General features: G+C 42.6%; 1 protein-coding gene across 2 annotated transcripts in view; it reads left to right on the plus strand.

Annotated features, from left to right (window-relative positions):
- LOC117964436 (copine-8-like) overlaps window positions 1-20,081 on the plus strand; it is a 148,727-nt gene that overhangs the window by 89,091 nt on the left and 39,555 nt on the right. For both annotated transcript variants that reach the window (XM_059004783.1, XM_059004784.1), the window contains 5 exons: window positions 8,683-8,786; window positions 11,208-11,312; window positions 14,220-14,261; window positions 15,984-16,059; window positions 18,779-18,832. In XM_059004783.1, coding sequence (XP_058860766.1) covers window positions 8,683-8,786; window positions 11,208-11,312; window positions 14,220-14,261; window positions 15,984-16,059; window positions 18,779-18,832 — 381 coding nt within the window. The remainder of the gene's footprint in view (window positions 1-8,682; window positions 8,787-11,207; window positions 11,313-14,219; window positions 14,262-15,983; window positions 16,060-18,778; window positions 18,833-20,081) is intronic.

Raw genomic sequence — 20,081 nt, forward strand, 5'->3', positions numbered from 1 at the left:
AAGCAGTAAAGTGAACTCATTATGTTTTAAGTGCTAATTGGCAGTAGTACATAATAAAAAAGGTAATGTTTCTTCAGTATCCTTCTTTCTATCTGCAATTACAAAAGCCATTAAAACCTTTGTAAAAGCACAGTGGAAATCATTGGAAGCCTTCGCGCAGCGATATCTGCACGAGGATCAATCAGCCTTCACACAGCCATATCTGCACAAGGATCAATCAGCATTCACACAGCCATATCTGCACAAGGATCAATCAGCATTCACACAGCCATATCTGCACGAGGATCAATCAGCCTTCACGCAGCCATATCTGCATGAGGATCAATCAGCCTTCACACATCCATATCTGCATGAGGATCAATCAGCCTTCACACAGCCATATCTGCATGAGGATCAATCAGCCTTCACACAGCCATATCTGCACAAGGATCAATCAGCCTTCACACAGCCATATCTGCATGAGGATCAATCAGCCTTCACACAGCCATATCTGCATGAGGATCAATCAGCCTTCACACAGCCATATCTGCACAAGGATCAATCAGCCTTCACACATCCATATCTGCATGAGGATCAATCAGCCCTCACACAGCCATATCTGCATGAGGATCAATCAGCCTTCACACAGCCATATCTGCACAAGGATCAATCAGCCTTCACACAGCCATATCTGCATGAGGATCAATCAGCCTTCACACAGCCATATCTGCATGAGGATCAATCAGCCTTCACACAGCCATATCTGCACAAGGATCAATCAGCCTTCACACAGCCATATCTGCACGAGGATCAATCAGCCTTCACACAGCCATATCTGCACAAGGATCAATCAGCCTTCACACAGCCATATCTGCATGAGGATCAATCACCTTCACACAGCAATATCTGCATGAGGATCAATCAGCCTTCACACAGCCATATCTGCACGAGGATCAATCAGCCTTCACACAGCCATATCTGCATTCGGATCAATCACCTTCACACAGCAATATCTGCACGAGGATCAATCAGCCTTCACGCAGCCATATCTGCACGCTGATCTTTTGTACAAAGTAATAGAAATAGTTTGTTTCAACATTGTTTCAATATCCATGATGGCTATGTTACTAATGTAACAAAGTCTGATGTATCTGAATGTAGTTCAGCATATACAGTTTAAATTAAGCGAAGGGCGCTGGTAATAAATATGTATTTAGCCCTTGAGGCCACACAAAGGTTCAATTTTTAAACTAATACAAAATAATATATACTGTCTACCGCAATTACTAAGCTTGAAAAAGCGTGTGTGCTCAAATGTGTGCCAAAAGCACAACACACAAAAAAGTTTCTGTACAAAGTAACCAATAGCAATGAAACATAAACAACAATTATACTCTTAAATTGCTCCTGAGAAGATTCACTAACCATCAATAGAGGCTAATGAAGCCTTCACTTCACATTACATTCAGTGGCCTTTGGGGTCCAGCTTTTTTACTCAGATGTATAGCTTATTTAATTGAATGGTGGTGGAATAAAAGACTCCTCCTTTTCCAGACGCGTGCCCTAATTGCACAGGTGCCAACGTGTCCTCCTTGATGTGGAAGGAACCATTGATCTTTTTACACCTCCCCACAGGTGGCTCTGCATCTCTCCTGGAGACTGTATTGCCAAATTTAGATTCAGGATTTTATTGTAGATTCCACTTTGACACTGGAGCCCACGCAGATCTGCTTTGTAAAATGATTTCAAATTAGATATGCTGGATGCTTCTAGTTCTTATAGTATTAAAGTATTTCAAGAGACTCCCCCCTCTTTAAAGCAGTACTAACAATTCTTAATAATTATCTTTGTTTTGCTGCTCCCCCTTTAATTGTCCTGAGAGTCTTTTGGTTCTTCTTCTTTTATTTAATTCAGGGTATTGAGATTTCAAATGAAGCCCCTTATTCAATTATTTCAATTACAGCCCTATAAATAGATTGCTTCATCTTGGTACTTTTGCTGAAGGTCACATGGTCTAATTGAAGCTAGATCATTGGATTTGAGTTTAAACTGCAACACAGGAAGTGATTTGGTACCAGGAAGCAGCAGCAACTTTTAATTAATTAATTAATTGATGATATGAATGCAAAGCAGACTTAGTGCTTCCTTTTCGTCTCACATGACCAATGTGGTTACGTAGCTCAGAAGACCCTCCCATACTCGTGAAAGGTAAATAGAAAGGCGAATGCTCTGCTAGCCAAGACGGCAGTGGATCAGTATTGAATGGTAATTATTTCTGCATCATTCAAGTTTAATTATAAAAATATTAAATTAAAAAAAATCTAGCGGGTTAACGTTCAGGTTGTTTCTTTCACATAATATATGAGCTGTAGCGCATTCACAATTAAGCTTCATTTGTCACAATTGCCTTTTCTTCCTGTTATTTAGTAACTAAGCGATAAATATAAAAACTGCAGGATTGTGGATCTCAATAATGATCAATAATGCTGGCGACTGGCATATTCAGCCACCATTGTTAATTTTGCACGCAACGATATACACAGCTACAGAAGTGTGCGTCTTTACATTAAAATGCCCATCATTTCTTTTAGCTGCTTGCTTTTACACGCACATAAAATACTATTCTCATCCACACATATTAAGGCCAGCCCAGTAGTGTGAACGGGGTCTCATTTATCTTCTTTAATGTAGATTGGACACACCCGGCCAGCCCAGTAGTGTGAACGGGGTCTCATTTATCTTCTTTAATGTAGATTGGACACACCCGGCCAGCCCAGTAGTGTGAACGGGGTCTCATTTATCTTCTTTAATGTAGATTGGACACACCCGGCCAGACCAGTAGTGTGAACGGGGTCTCATTTATCTTCTTTAATGTAGATTGGACACACCCGGCCAGTCCAGTAGTGTGAACGGGGTCTCATTTATCTTCTTTAATGTAGATTGGACACACCCGGCCAGCCCAGTAGTGTGAACGGGGTCTCATTTATCTTCTTTAATGTAGATTGGACACCTTGCTACGGTGGTGCTTGCAGGGCTGCTGTCATGGATGCAGAGATGTGTAGGTGATTTCAGAAAAGGAGAAATGGGTATTTTTGTACAAATAGGTGAACGTAGAGCCTAAAGGCAAGGCTAAAAATCGCACATGTAGATGTCTGGAAGGTGCTCCAATTTTTTTTTGTAATGATACATCGTATAGCAAGATGGTATAGTATATATGGCAGAATTAATCTCTGGAAACAAAAGGTATTAGCTCCAGGTAATTACACTAAGAGCAGTCCCCTGCTTCAGATGGGCTTCAGATGAGAGAATATTGAAATAGCCCCCTCGCTGGCTTGCTGAGGACTATGAAACACCATTAGCACATTATTAACACTTTAGGGTCACTGTTACCAATTGTAGTCAGGCAACAATTACACAGTTTATCAACAACCTGGGGCAATAGAAAGCAAAAGATCGGAATAAAACCACCCGGGCGTCACAAACAGGACTGTTCTGTAAACAGGAATTCATCATGCCCCGGTCCATCTAAACGTGTTCAAATGCATTGGGTCCAATTGGAATATATTATCTCACTCTACAAACAAACTAGGACTCTGCAGGCCACTGTTAATGGAGTGCAAAGCCTTCTCCTGTTACTGTCCCAGCTTAAATTGTCTGCAGCCTGTGCTGAGCTCTAGTCATGTTCCGCAAATGGTGGACTACTCCACTTTCTGTAGGGGTGTTATCTCTCGAATGAGCTGTCAGTCAGCTTACAGCATTACAAACATAATCACACAATTTCCCTGTAAATTACGTTTGCAGTCTAATCACAGTTGATAAACAGATAAATTGTTACTGCGTTTGTAGTTTGATCCAACTGGCAAAATTCACTATAAATAAAATACAGTAAATATCGGTAACTTCCCATTTGGTTTAGGTACTCAACCACGTTGGATACAACTTCTCACGCCTGATAAAACTGTTTTATAAGAAGTCATTTCATTCTATATTTAAATATCTCTAATACCTATCATTTTCGGTGGTCTCTTTACCTCAAACCACTGCCGGAAAAGACTTGCCTCCAGTCCTTTATTTTTTCTCCGCGAGCCCTGGAGTATACACAAGCAGAGAGGCAGGCACAGCTGGCTCCAGCCTGCACTGATTGCATTTATTACTTTTCATGTATTTAACTTATTGCTCATCAGGATCAATAAAAAAAAAAACATTAAAATAACAAATCATTCAAATGGCTTTTCACCTCATGCATGTGTGTGTGCAGATATCAAGCTGATGAGATTCTCTCCTCTCCCTTTGCAATTCGATGTTATCTCCTTCAGTGAATAGAACGTGAAAATGAAAATCACAAGCTATTAAAATATATAATTGCAAGAGGTTGGCGAGCATAAAATACTGTAGGGGCAGGTTAAACAAATATCAACAGACAGACAGACGGATGGACGGACGGATGGATAGATAAATAAACAGGATCTGTGTGAGTAGCTACTATCCCAATTTTAAAAACAGGAACATCTCAATCGGGATGAAAGGGTTACATTCTGTATGTGACACAATGGGAGAGAATGGGAGCTGCAGAAATCCAGCGGCGTCCTTTATCACATCACTCCAGCCTGTGAATCAGTAAAGGAAATCACAGCAGTACGAGACTTAACTGCATGCTGCCAGTGCTAGAGTTTAATGAAGCAGGGGGGTTATTTCCAACCAGCAGCAGATTCACAGGTTCAAGGATTCAGGCTAAGTGCTGTGATGGAGGGGGTAGTAGGCAGGCACTCTCCTCGCATGCCGTCACACCTCCTGTGGCTCTGCCTTGACAGTGCAGCTGAGGAGTGGGGGTAGGCTGCTGGGAGAGGGGCTCAGAGCAGTGTAATTGAATTAGGGTGGAGCAGAGCTTCAGGAAGTAGCTGTTGGCTGTAAAGTCATGTGTGATGGCATTGCCTCCTGCAGCCTTCCTGCCTGTCTGTCTGCTTTCACAATTAAAGCCAATGCTAATTTCAAACAGTGTGCATTTCCAGTGAATTGCTTTATAAGAGCTGCAGAATTACTGTATTGAATTCGTTGGTATTTGATATTTGATATTCTGAGACATGACAGATTCCAACGCGGTCATGGCTACCAGTACAATTATCAGGTTAGGTCACGTTTCAGTAATCATGTCCAGGATCCAATTCATTCCACTGTGGCCATTTTTCCAAAGTTGTTATTTTGTGAAATATGGCAGTCAGGCTCTGGTGCAATGGTTAAATGCCAATGCAGACAGTTGTGTTGTTCAGTATGAGATCATTAAAGATTGGCATTGATGCTGGAGTAGGGAGACCCTGCGCATGAAGTTGCCCCCCCCCCCCGCCATTGTCTAAATGAGCATTGCATCACAGAGCTTCTGTTACAGCGTGGTGATGCCCTGCCATTGTCTAAATGAGCATTGCATCACAGAGCTTCTGTTACAGCGTGGCGATGCCCTGCCATTGTCTAAATGAGCATTGCATCACAGAGCTTCTGTTACAGGCGTGGCGATGCCCTGCCATTGTCTAAATGACCATTGCATCACAGAGCTTCTGTTACAGGCGTGGTGATGCCCTGCCATTGTCTAAATGAGCATTGCATCACAGAGCTTCTGTTACAGCGTGGCGATGCCCTGCCATTGTCTAAATGAGCATTGCATCACAGAGCTTCTGTTACAGCGTGGTGATGCCCTGCCATTGTCTAAATGAGCATTGCATCACAGAGCTTCTGTTACAGGCGTGGCGATGCCCTGCCATTTCGAAATGAGCATTGCATCACAGAGCTTCTGTTACAGGCGTGGTGATGCCCTCCCATTTCGAAATGAGCATTGCATCACAGAGCTTCTGTTACAACGTGGTGATGCCCTGCCATTGTCTAAATGAGCATTGCATCACAGAGCTTCTGTTACAGCGTGGTGATGCCCTGCCATTGTCTAAATGAGCATTGCATCACAGAGCTTCTGTTACAGGCGTGGTGATGCCCTGCCATTGTCTAAATGAGCATTGCATCACAGAGCTTCTGTTACAGCGTGGCGATGCCCTGCCATTGTCTAAATGAGCATTGCACCACAGAGCTTCTGTTACAGGCGTGGCGATGCCCTGCCATTTCGAAATGAGCATTGCATCACAGAGCTTCTGTTACAGGCGTGGTGATGCCCTGCCATTTCGAAATGAGCATTGCATCACAGAGCTTCTGTTACAGGCGTGGCGATGCCCTGCCATTTCGAAATGAGCATTGCATCACAGAGCTTCTGTTACAGGCGTGGTGATGCCCTGCCATTTCGAAATGAGCATTGCATCACAGAGCTTCTGTTACAGGCGTGGCGATGCCCTACCATTTCGAAATGAGCATTGCATCACAGAGCTTCTGTTACAGGCGTGGTGATGCCCTGCCATTTCGAAATGAGCATTGCATCACAGAGCTTCTGTTACAGGCGTGGCGATGCCCTGCCATTTCGAAATGAGCATTGCATCACAGAGCTTCTGTTACAGGCGTGGTGATGCCCTGCCATTTCGAAATGAGCATTGCATCACAGAGCTTCTGTTACAGGCGTGGCGATGCCCTACCATTTCGAAATGAGCATTGCATCACAGAGCTTCTGTTACAGGCGTGGTGATGCCCTGCCATTTCGAAATGAGCACTGCATCACAGAGCTTCTGTTACAGGCGTGGCGATGCCCTGCCATTTCGAAATGAGCATTGCATCACAGAGCTTCTGTTACAGCGTGGTGATGCCCTGCCATTTCGAAATGAGCATTGCATCACAGAGCTTCTGTTACAGGCGTGGCGATGCCCTGCCATTGTCTAAATGAGCATTGCATCACAGAGCTTCTGTTACAGGCGTGGCGATGCCCTGCCATTTCGAAATGAGCATTGCATCACAGAGCTTCTGTTACAGGCGTGGCGATGCCCTGCCATTGTCTAAATGAGCATTGCATCACAGAGCTTCTGTTACAGGCGTGGCGATGCCCTACCATTTCGAAATGAGCATTGCATCACAGAGCTTCTGTTACAGGCGTGGCGATGCCCTGCCATTTCGAAATGAGCATTGCATCACAGAGCTTCTGTTACAGCGTGGTGATGCCCTGCCATTTCGAAATGAGCATTGCATCACAGAGCTTCTGTTACAGGCGTGGCGATGCCCTGCCATTTCGAAATGAGCATTGCATCACAGAGCTTCTGTTACAGCGTGGTGATGCCCTGCCATTTCGAAATGAGCATTGCATCACAGAGCTTCTGTTACAGGCGTGGTGATGCCCTGCCATTGTCTAAATGAGCATTGCATCACAGAGCTTCTGTTACAGGCGTGGTGATGCCCTGCCATTTCGAAATGAGCACTGCATCACAGAGCTTCTGTTACAGGCGTGGCGATGCCCTGCCATTTCGAAATGAGCATTGCATCACAGAGCTTCTGTTACAGCGTGGTGATGCCCTGCCATTTCGAAATGAGCATTGCATCACAGAGCTTCTGTTACAGGCGTGGTGATGCCCTGCCATTGTCTAAACACTCTACAACAGGTAGGACGGATTTACATTTTGCTGCAATTTTAATAAAGTGTTCATTTATATCCAACAAATCTGTGCAAATGAAGATTTGGAGTAAAGAGCCCTGGGAATGTAGCCCTCGGTACACCTTATTTTAGGCTCCTCATTTACATTGTCTATTAGAAAATTAGCCCAATGATCCTTGGACTGCTCATTATTGAGACCTTTTAGGAAGAGTAATGTTAAAACACATTCTCCTGCTCCACTATCCAAGACTCCCCCCTCCACTGAACTCCAATCACATGCATTTCAGTCTCAAATATTTCTTTCTCCTCACTTGAGTGTAACGGAATAAAATAAAGCACAGCACTAATGAAGTGCTCACTGATAATGATTTGAATGAAACACAAAAAAGAATTCGAAGGTTATTACACATTTGTGGAGCTTTGGTCTGGATCTTTAAATAATAACAATATTACAAAACTAAGGCCTGTCTAATACACATAAGGAAAACAGCAGATATGTGACCCAATGTCTCTGTGTATTTTCATATATAATAAGTCCCTGGCTCTCATACAGTACCCTAAGACAAACCTGAGGTTTTAACGCTGGCTGTCAAATGCATGGCCCTGCCCTGTTTGTGGATTGGGGCAGCGTAGTTCAACAGCGTGTGGTAATTGTTTTACTACAGAGCCCCTGACCCACACAGCCTCCCCCTCCCTCACTGCATTCCAGCTACTCAGTGATAGAATACACCTTTGAGTCTATTGGTAAGACACTGCTGGTGATTCTCCAGTGCATCAAAACATTTGAAATAATGGAAATTAGCTCTTTTAATGTCCTTCAAATACATTCCATTAGGATGAATGAAGTTTCCTGCCTTAGGCGACTGTGGGGTATTGCTGGGACACCCACGATGCGTGCTGTGCTGCCTGAAGCAGAGGGAGATATGGATGATTAACAGTGCAGGCACTGTACCTGCTAATGTAGTAATCTAGCCAGCAGGGCCCAGAGAAGAAGTTGGATCTCATACTGAAATATTATAAGAAATGTGACTTGGGGCAGCTTTTCACACATGGTCAGATCAGTGCATTGGCTGTTGCATTACCCAGGGGAGGGTGTAATGAAAACTTGTTTCTTACACAGGATCAAGGTACCTCCTGTCTTCAGCTCTCTTCGATGGTTTCAGATGAATAAGCTCGATCTCTCTTTTCTCTTGCAGGACAGTGCGACTATGCAGTTCTGTGCCAACAAGCTGGACAAGAAGGATTTCTTTGGGAAGTCAGACCCGTTCATGGTCTTTTACAGAAGTAATGAAGATGGAACGTAAGTTTGCAGTTCCTTTTGCATTTAAAATCTCTGCTGTTTATAATGTTAACAGCTGTTTCAGAAGCGAATGAATAGCAAGCTCTGCATTGTCGTGGGAGATGCAGCAATTCAGATATTCACAGCCCTCGCCGGTAAATGGCCATTTCAGACTCCAGCTCACTAGCACAGCAGAAACCTTTTAATTCAGTGTCAATATCGAAGCCCATATCAGACATGGACCCTTCATTGTAGATCATATCAGACATGGACCCTTCATTGTAGATCATATCAGACATGGACCCTTCATTGTAGATCATATCAGACATGGACCCTTCATTGTAGATCATATCAGACATGGGCCCTTCTCACAAGTGCAAGCCCTGATACCCTGTGTGTGATTATTTGTATTCTGTGTAATACTGTGAATAATCACCCCAGTTTTGCTCTATAAGCACCCCAGTTCCTAGACCGCAATCTGGCACAAAACTAAAAGCTGTAAAAGCAAGGAGAAAGACTTTGCATGCATCCCCTAAACAACCGGCGGTCCCACAGAGATCGCTAATCAGAGCTCTTGTTGTACGCTCAGCAATACCTTCAGTATTGTAACAGATGTTCAGCAGCCTGCTTCCAGCCTCCTCGTCCCCGCACAATGAGTCCACACACTCCACTTCCAGCACAACATATGACCTGATTAGAATTCGGCAACTTTGAACAGTTTCCAAGTCCGAAAATAAATTGCTAACAGTCTGCCATGTTCCATACACTGCATGTCAATGTTTCTTGTCATTGTTTCTGCAGAGACCCTCTTTCTCTAGGGTGCTCAGGGGACCTGGGGACCCAGTTGAAAGGGGTGCAGCTGTATGCTCGTCCTGTTAAAATGATAATGCACCACGGCTTTGTTAGTGCTAGGCCCTTCACTACTTTATCAAAGCTAATTATTTTCAGACACGAAGGAGATATTCTGAGATCGTGCTGACTATTCTAAGTGGTTTCCCATACCTGCAAAGACAGACAGTACTGCATCAGAGTCTCGTTATAGTTGTCCACAGGGATACTCTTGTTCCTTTTTGTTTTTTATTTTACAAAAATTGCCAGATTTAGAGGTTTTTTTTAATCCTTTAATATGTCAACAGGGTTTATTTAGTAGATAACAATGACTTGCTCCTGAAGAGTTTTAATTTATTTATTTTATTACATTATTTAGTTTAGAGTAAATAGCGGGGTTTCCGAAAAATATAGTGTTCTAAAACCCCACCTGTGGCTACAACTGTTTAAATTAATGTACCTGTAATTTATTTTCATTGTTAACATCTGGACAACTTTTTACACTTAGAACTTTAAAGTCTGTTTCAAAGCTCTTTTCAAAATGTCCTTTCTAGCGCACTGGGGTTTGAGATCTGTCCTCTAAATCAGTGGTTCTCAATCCTGGTCCTTGGGGACTCCTATGTCTTTTGGTTTTCATTCCAACTGAGCTCTCATTTACTTGACTAAGCCCTTAATTGAACTAACAAGTAGCTTAATTAGGCCTTTTTAATTATTCTCAGCTCTAAAAATTTACAGATCTCAAGTTACTTATAACATTTTATAGTTGAGCTGAAATCTCAAACTGTTTAAGAGAAGAACACAATTAAAAAGCCCTAATTAAGCTAATTATTAGTTCAATTAAGGGTTTAGATAAGTAATTGAGAGCTCAGTCAAAAAATTAAAACCAGAAGACACAGGGATCCCTGACGACCAGGATTGAGAACCACTGCTCTAAATCACTGCAGGAAGAGTGTTTAAAAAAAAAAAAAAAAAAAGCCATAACAACAAGTGCTCTGGCTCTTCTGTTCTGTACCACATCATGGATCATTATTGCTGTGTTACCTATTTGACAAGGTGGGCACTAATCCTTACACTAGCAGTGCACTAGAGCGGACGTTTGGAAAAGAGCTTTGAAACAGAGTTTAAAGTTATAAGTGTAAAAAGCTGTCATGATTTAACAATGAAAAGAAAAAATTACAGGTACATTTATTTAAACAGTTGTAGCAGCACGTGGGGGCGTGCAATGCTGTACTTCAACAGTTGTAGCAGCACGTGGGGGCGTGCAATGCTGTACTTCAACATAGCAGCACGTGGGGGCGTGCAATGCTGTACTTCAACAGTTGTAGCAGCACGTGGGATCGTGCAATGCTGTATTTAAACATTCTTCGATATGTTCTCCTTATGTTGTAAGCTTGTGGAGCAACTGCAGAACTGCTGGTGCCCCCCTTTTTTATACTGAAACCTCAACGTATCTGAGAATCTGTTTCTAAGTGTCTCGCACTCAAGAAGTCGTCTGGAATGGCAGCCCTTTCATCTTGCTCTAGCACGTGTCTCTCTGCCAGCTGGCTCCGCCGTCATTACTTCAGCCATCATGCAGCCGCTGAGACGCCATACTTTTCTGTGTTCTTTTTCAAGGTTTACAATCTGTCACAAAACGGAAGTGGTGAAGAATACCCTGAATCCAGTGTGGCAAGCGTTTGCAATCCCAGTCCGGGCCCTCTGCAATGGGGACTATGACAGGTGAGGCATGTCCATTAACCCTTTAGAGAATCATCTGGGTCCATATGTATATTTGATATTTACCCCATAGTTGTACTGTGCATTTACCATAGTTTCTCCTGGTTTGACATGTTTAATAATATGTTGCTCACCAATGGTTGACCATGCTTTCACTTTTATTATATTTTTATAATAAATAATTAAACAGTTTTTCCATCTGAGATATATATATATATACACACAGCTTTTTTCCTTACATTGGAATTGTAGTGATTCAAAATATTTTCTTTTTGTTAAAGTTCTGATGCCACCTTTGAATGTAAACATGAGGTCTTGAAAGCTTGTAATTAATTATTGTTTAGTTAGTCCAATAAACGGGATCTCCTTCTCTTTGTCTATCATCTCTGGACTGATATGGCTACCATTGCATCTATCAACGATTACATTTTTTTTTTTTTAATTTTTAAATGTTATTTTCTCCCCAATTTAGTAGTGTCCAATAATTATTTTTAGCTCAGCTCACCGCTACCACCCCCCGTGCTGACTCGAGAGGGGCGAAGACGAACACATGCTGTCCTCCGAAGCGTGTGCCATCAGCCGACCGCTTTTTTACACACTACATACTCACCATGCAGCCACCCAGAGCTACAGCGTCGGAGGACAACGCAGCCATGGGCAGCTTACAGGCAAGCCCGCAGGCGCCCGGCCAGACCACAGGGGTCGCTGGTGCGCAGTGAGCCGAGGAAATCCTGGCCGACCTAACCCCCCTTCCCCCCGGGCGGTGCTCGGCCAATTGTACACCGTCCCCTGGGAGCTCCCGTCCTTGGTCGGCAAAGGAATAGCCTGGATTCGAACTGGCGACGTCCAGACTATCGGGCGCATCCTGCACTCTACGCGAGTGCTTTTTACTGGATGCGCCATTTAGGAGCCCAACGATTACATTGTTATCAATGGGTCTTAAAGTAAAGCTTAACTACAGCTCAGTGTGATACTGCCTTTATCCATGCACAGTAAAGAATAATTAGCATGGTCATTATGATTTTATGACACATCCCACAATGAGCAGTTCTTTTCAGCAACAAATGGCAGAGTATAGTACTTGACCACGGCTGAGCTGAAAAAGAAAGAAAGGAAAATGAGTCAAGTTTTGATGAAGTCAAACACGCCAGATTATCTTTTTAACAAGATGTTGCCCTGGGCACCAGGAGGGCTTAGCAGGCTTGTGGCAGACAGGAGGATTCTACTTGATTTGATTCACCTCATCACCACAAATGGATGGAAATGTAAGGATGGGCTTGCTGTCAGATTCAATTACAGACTGGAGTTTGAAGAAATGTCAGGGGAGATTTATCCTTTTGTGGTTTACATTCTAACCTTAGAAGTATCTGACTCCTTGAGAGTGATTGCATCTGACAGGTATATAATAAAGAGGATCCAACGCCAATAGCTTTGTACAATACAAATAAATGAAACAGATTATCAGCGGTAAAGTGGAAGTGTTGTATTCAGTTTCATGAAGGGGCTGTATACAGTTAATGTCTTTACTCTGTAATTCGATGCTCCTACAACCAAAGAAGGAACTCATTCTCTTAGTCCAAATACCAAGGGCAGTGTCACCTGGACCTCATGCTCAATGAGTCATGGTCTAGATTCTCAAAGCTATTTGCTGCAAACCCTCAATGTAGCAATTTAGCGTTTACTTTGTCCTGTGTGAAATCACTGTGCGAATGTCGGCCAGGAATAAACGGGTTTGAGGATCTAGCCCTGTGGGTTTTATTGTAATGTATTTACTGGAAGATGAAACAGAACAAAACGTGTTTTGAAGTTTCTGACCCTTTGATAGTGCATCGAGAGCGGACAGAAATAAGTAAGGAAATAAAAAAAAACACAACAACAACTACCCTCTCAATTACTTCCAGCTGCTGTAAAGCTGCAACTGCAAGCTAATAATTAGTTAAATGCTGGTTGCCAAATTAAGCACTTCCTAGCATTGTGAGGCTTTCCATCCCATTTGCTTGCAGAATGAAAAACACAGGTTACGAAATGACATTTGAATGTTATTTTGGTCGAAAGATCCAAGCTGTATTCCTCTCATCTCCATATTATTATTTCCTTTTCTGAAGCCCCATGCTGTTGCTGGGATGTCAGCTGTTTTGTTTTGTTACCTTGGTTACAGAGACACTGGACTTGTTAACGTCAAAATCCATCTTATGAATAATAATAGTGCAACGCATTCTCACTTTCGTCTGTGGAATGCATTCACTTTACTGCTTGTTGTTTTTTATTCACTGCAGTTTATCCTTTTGGTCTTGTGTAGCTGAGAAACTCTGCTTGCAACCCTTGAATACACACACACACACACTCTCCCCCTCTCTCTCTCTCTCTCACACACACTCACACACACACACACACACACATACTCTCTCTCACACACACTCACACACACACACACACACACACATACTCTCTCTCACACACACGCACACACAGACAGACACACACACACTGTCTCTCTCTCACACACACACACACACACAAGGAGGTCGGTTCAACAGCCCACCTCATCATTGCAATCCATCTCAAGAGAGTGCCTGTACTAACATTACGTTCAACACAGATGTTGAATTGACAGCCAGTGTGCCAGACACCTCTTGGACTCACCCTGTCCTTCAGGGATGAGCGGCTGAGTCACTCACTCGCTGGAGATATTCAATTTCTCAGCATCACGGAGCGGTCACTCTGCAGAAAAAGCGCTGAGGTGTAGAACTGGGTGCCAAATGCTACACGAGCCTCTCCTCCTTGTGGGGCACAATATACACTTAATTACCTGCCGTGAGTGTGCTGCACTAGCACATAAACCTTTCATATTTGCATTTCAAGGTTTTTCCATGTTTTTTTTATGTAATTAACAGTGCCCTTTCCTTGCAGAACAATCAAGGTGGAGGTGTACGACTGGGACCGGGATGGGAGGTGAGGAGATGAGAAGCAGCTGCTGTAAATAGCTTCTGGAATGGAAAGCTCAGGGAGGGGGAGCTCTTCAGCCTAAATGTTCATGTTTTGGTCCCAATGGAGTGACTAGTCAGAAGTCCATCGGCTCTGCAGGTTTTATCAGCCACTTGCGTACCAGGGAGTGGTAGGACACCGTGTGGCAGGAGCTGGGGGGTAAGAGGGAGGCAGGGAGAATGGGATGAGAATCACCGGGTGTGGTTCAGGAATGTGGAGGAGGAAAACAGGACTTCTGTCAAGCCTGGAGTCTGATCTTCATGTTTCAAGCAGCAAACACTGCAATACCACTGCAATACCAAAAACAGTAATGCTATTTTTATATAGTCATATATCCTTTGAAGATATTGTCCTCTTAGGGAGATTTACACAGATAAGCAATGAAAAAGGAGAGCTGGTTTTTAAAGAGGCATTGGGAGGTTTGGAAGGTTTCTTGAAATGAGTAAAATCCTTGTAGGCAGCGAGCATCCATATTAGAGAAATTGAAGATGCGTCCTGCCTCAGAAAGGGAGGTGAGGGCACATCCTAATCTTAACCAACACAGATGTGGTCGTGCCACTTATTGGTCATTGGTTCTGTCTGCCTAGGAAAACAATACTCATGATTGACTGTTTAAAGTTACACCGATGAAGGCACTAGCCCTTTTATGACTATGAGTGTTTAATGTTATTGATGAAAGTGACAGATTAGAAATTATGCTTCCATACATTTTCATTAATGATTGTGTGGAATGCATTTGAATGGCATTTTTAATCTGTTACGTGATATATTGAGTTAGTTAAGCAGATTCAAAGCGTTGCCTCTACACTGCCTCAGTGTTTAGCAATCCCATCGTGGGCTTGTAGTGCTGGTTCTCAAAACCCTGCTCCCTGACAGAAGCCAGGGCTGTTAATGAGAGGTGCTGAGATTACATTATCTTGTTAACTGAGGAAAAAGTGATTTGAGTAACTAATACATACATGTAATAAATGAGGTGAAAGTTTAGCAATATTTATTTTTGATTAGAATAACTCATTACCGGTTTCCCCTCAGGCAGGATAATATCTCAAGGCAGTGCAGCTTGCGCTTTGATAAACTGCCCTTAATGAATGAATATTAACAGCCTGAGATTACATACGATTATAAATGTGTCTTGTGCGCACAGATAACTGCGTTCTGTCAGTCATTGCCCTGCTGTGCCACAGCTCTGTGCTGTTCAGATGCAACACAATTATTTAGGTAATGTGGGTATGGGGTTAATAAACAGACTAAACAACAGACAAGCACTTGAGATCCTTTGTAATTAGTATGTGGTCAATATTCGCTAATTAAAAATGGTTAGGAATCATTCAGGGTGAAGAAACCATTGCTGGGTCTCTCTTGATTTGGGAGCCAATAGCATGGATGAGAATTCTGCACCTCGCCAAGTCAACATTTGTTCAAAATTAATTCCTGTAAGATGAATGCCAAAAGTATTTACAATGATATTCTAAATCCATACCAGGGACAACATCATATGTAGCGTATTAGCCTGAATGAATGTTTAATGAATATATTTTATGCTTTGTAAAAGAATGAATTTATAATTCACATTATTTGTTAACTTTTACTTTCTGAAAAATAATACATGTAAAAATGCTCCAGTTAGCATCACATTGCAGTTATAAATCCACAGGGCTTAGCTAATGCAGATTTTTTTCTCAATCACAGCCATGACTTTATTGGAGAATTTACAACCAGCTACCGAGAGCTAGCCAGAGGACAAAGCCAGTTCAATGTGTATGAGGTGAGTGGCTGGGGGAGCATGCTAAACGAGTACCAGGCTTTAATGATCCATCGCCTGGGATTTGCATTGCATTTCGTTTCGCTGCATCAGCACTGAAAACAATGTGCTCATCTTCGGTGTATCACTGTAAATGCAAACCAACCTGCCTGAAAAACGCTTCTGCACATGAGCTCAGACACCCGGATATGCTTTTATTATTTACACTTGACACCCCAGTGTTTTAAAAGAACCAATGTGCTGAGTCCCAACCCAAATTCCAAAACGTTCAGGTCACAAACCTGGATTTTGGCTCCTGTTCAAATTGCCCAACCCCTGTATCAGCTGTGATTTTTATTTCATTCAATCTGAAGTACATGCCAAAGATTCCATTTTCCACAATGCAGAGCTGGCTGGGTTTTGCCCTGTTGGTTCACCGTCTAACAATAAATATGCTACACAAACGCATTTGTCTCACTGGGGTAACAGTGGCATGATAATCGTTCCGTGCTATACCTTACACATTTGTTCATGTAAGGAAAAAATAAGATATAGAGAACCCCAATTTGTATGGGGGAAATAAACCTCCAATGTGCCTGTAATGCTGTTGCATTTGAGTAGATCCTACTGACAGCTTGCATGGTTGTTTCACTGTTGCAGATCTGCAAGTGGCAATAGCATTGCAATCTGTTTTGAGGCAGGGTACCCGTACACTGTATTGGCCCTGATCTATCTCTGCAGTACAGAAAAGGAATGCACAGCTGGGCAGCATTTAGGCAGTCATGTATTGTTAATATTAAAAATACAGGCTTCAGGCAGCTTACAGCTGGTTACAGTTCAAATGCAGCCTTTAAAAATGGTAGTGGCATTTAAGTCTATTTTCTCTGTAGGGTTTTAAATTCTGAGCACGTTTTTTTTTCTGTTAGACTAAATTATTAAAAGATAGCCGTTATCAACTAAATCCTGTCTTGTGTTTGAATCAATAAAATCTTTGCTTTTCTTTGAAACTCAGTTTTGCTGTAAACACAATAATCCGGTAAAGCCTCTCTGTTTGTGGGTGATACGGCCTGTCGATAGCTCACAGTGCCCTGGACATCAATGTTGTTGACAGGGACACTTTGCATATGTGTGGGCCCCTATTCCTTGTCCCATATCTAGGCCAACGGTGTGGGTGATGGATCAAATGAGCATCATTAGTATCTTGCCTCGTCTTTTCAAGTATTTTCAAGAGTGCACTTACACAGGTGAGTGTGTTCTCAAGCATAATCTGATGACCTAATTATAATGGCAAGCTCATTCACGCAAATCCTTTTTCACCATGACAGTAAGAATGGTTCGACTGAAGTACAATCTCATCCAAATGAGACCCAGTATATGTGCATTTTGTGTTGTCTTCGCTTTTTATTTTGAGCAAGTTTGACCCATCAATATAGCTTCCTATTTTCAGTAAACCAATGCTGTCTCACAGATCACAGCGAGGGAGACAGGTCTCTCCGTGCAGGTGTACCAATGCTGTCTCTGAGGTCACAGCGAGAGAGACAGGTCTCTCCGTGCAGGTGTACCAATGCTGTCTCACAGATCACAGCGAGGGAGACAGGTCTGTCCGTGCAGGTGTACCAGTGCTGTCTCTCAGGTCACAGTGAAGGAGACATGTCTCTCCATGCAGGTGTACCAATGCTGTCTCTCAGGTCACAGTGAAGGAGACAGGTCTCTCCGTGCAGGTGTACCAATGCTGTCTCACAGATCACAGCGAGGGGGACAGGTCTCTCCGTGCAGGTGTACCAATGCTGTCTCTCAGATCACAGCAAGGGGGACAGGTCTCTCTGTGCAGGTTTACCAATGCTGTCTCACAGATCACAGCAAGGGAGACAGGTCTCTACGTGCAGGTGTACCAATGCTGTCTCACAGATCACAGCGAGGGAGACAGGTCTCTCCGTGCAGGTGTACCAGTGCTGTCTCTCAGGTTAGCTGCTGCAGTGCCACAGAGTGCAAGCAGCGGGATTCTCTAATATCGACAAGGGATTGTGCAACTTTAAAACCTGCCCTGCCCTTTCTCTTGGGGTGATTGCCTCTGAAATCGCTAGCTGTCAGTTGCACAAAACCCTCTCTGCATATGCAAAAGAGCATTTCATTTCATCTACTGGTTCACAAGTTATAATGTGAAGAAGAAGAAGAAGAAGAAGAAGAAGAAGAAGAAGAAGAAGAAGAAGAAGAAGAAGAAGAAGAAGAAGAAATGTCTGTACTGTCACAAGGAACAGAATTAATAAAAAGTTCAAAACAGAATTTATAAACTGGAAATTGACTGCTCAGACTACCTGAGCATACCATGCCTCTGTCATATATTAGTGTTTAGCACATCTTAAGTGTTTCGATCTCTCATTTGTATGCATGGTAACAGCTCTATTGAATCCTTTAGGCTGAAAGAAAAGGTTAATTTGCTAAACATTGAAAAGAGTAATCTAATTGTTTTCTTTCGCTCATTACAGTGGCTGAAGAAGATTTCTTTATCATCTTGTGAAAAGCATCCATTATATGAAACATTCCCAGATAATGTCATATTTACAACAGCATAACAATTAGCTGGTGAATTAACTTTAATACTTCACACAAAAGATGATTAGTTTTTTTTTTTTATTATTATTCATGTTGTCTTTATTTGGGAGTTTCGATTGTCATAAGCTTTTCTAAATTCCCATGAAACCGAGCTTCCCGTAAAGTAACATTGACATTTTTTTTTTTTTAGGTGGTAAATCAAAAAAAGAAAATTAAGAAAAAGAAATACACCAACTCAGGAACAGTAAGTTCTATTTGAATACTTTGCTTTTCAATCCTTTTTTGTGGGTTCTGCCTCATGTATAAAAAACAGTAATTAAGGGAATTAACTGTACACGCTTCGGATCAATTAGCACCCTACCATTAGAAATGCTCTGAACGTTCCAGAGGTCATATTAGTTTGAAGCACGTTTACCTGAAGCTGTGAGTGATTTCTTTTTATGACTCATGATGGGAAACAATACCTGACAGAGCACTGGAAAAAACTAAATATGAGTGATACAAAGATAAGGATTCCTGTGTATAAATTTAGTGTATGCAAATAAGAATGGGCTATTAAGACTGTTAAGATAAAGAATGAATGTATTAACCACAAAGGAGGATGTTTTTATAAAGTCTCAGTTCATTCAATATGAAAGCGTTATTGTGATGGTAATTCTTAGGAAGATTATTTTTCACAGAAGTGTGTGCTGGTGTGCATTTCAGCAGGTGTTTCTCATGCTTCCATTGTCTCTGCACAGTTAGGATCAGGGTGCATGGTTTCTGTTTCTATGCTCTGTGATGACACACTCATCCTCTGTTTCTCATGCTTCCATTGTCTCTGCACAGTTAGGATCAGGGTGCATGGTCTCTGTTTCTATGCTCTGTGATGACACACTGTTCCTCTGTTTCTCATGCTTCCATTGTCTCTGCACAGTTAGGATCAGGGTTCATGGTCTCTGTTTCTATGCTCTGTGATGACACGCTCTTCCTCTGTTTCTCATGCTTCCATTGTCTCTGCACAGTTAGGATCAGGGTGCATGGTCTCTGTTTCTATGCTCTGTGATGACACTCTCCTCCTCTGTTTCTCATGCTTCCACTGTCTCTGCACAGTTAGGATCAGGGTGCATGGTTTCTGTTTCTATGCTCTGTGATGACACGCTCTTCCTCTGTTTCTCATGCTTCCATTGTCTCTGCACAGTTAGGATCAGGGTGCATGGTCTCTGTTTCTATGCTCTGTGATGACACGCTCTTCCTCTGTTTCTCATGCTTCCATTGTCTCTGCACAGTTAGGATCAGGGTTCATGGTCTCTGTTTCTATGCTCTGTGATGACACGCTCTTCCTCTGTTTCTCATGCTTCCATTGTCTCTGCACAGTTAGGATCAGGGTTCATGGTCTCTGTTTCTGTGCTCTGTGATGACATGCTCATCCTCTGTTTCTCATGCTTCCATTGTCTCTGCACAGTTAGGTTCAGGGTGCATGGTTTCTGTTTCTATGCCCTGTGATGACACGT

Source organism: Acipenser ruthenus, chromosome 30 (assembly GCF_902713425.1).
Source record: "Acipenser ruthenus chromosome 30, fAciRut3.2 maternal haplotype, whole genome shotgun sequence".
NCBI lineage: Eukaryota > Metazoa > Chordata > Actinopteri > Acipenseriformes > Acipenseridae > Acipenser > Acipenser ruthenus.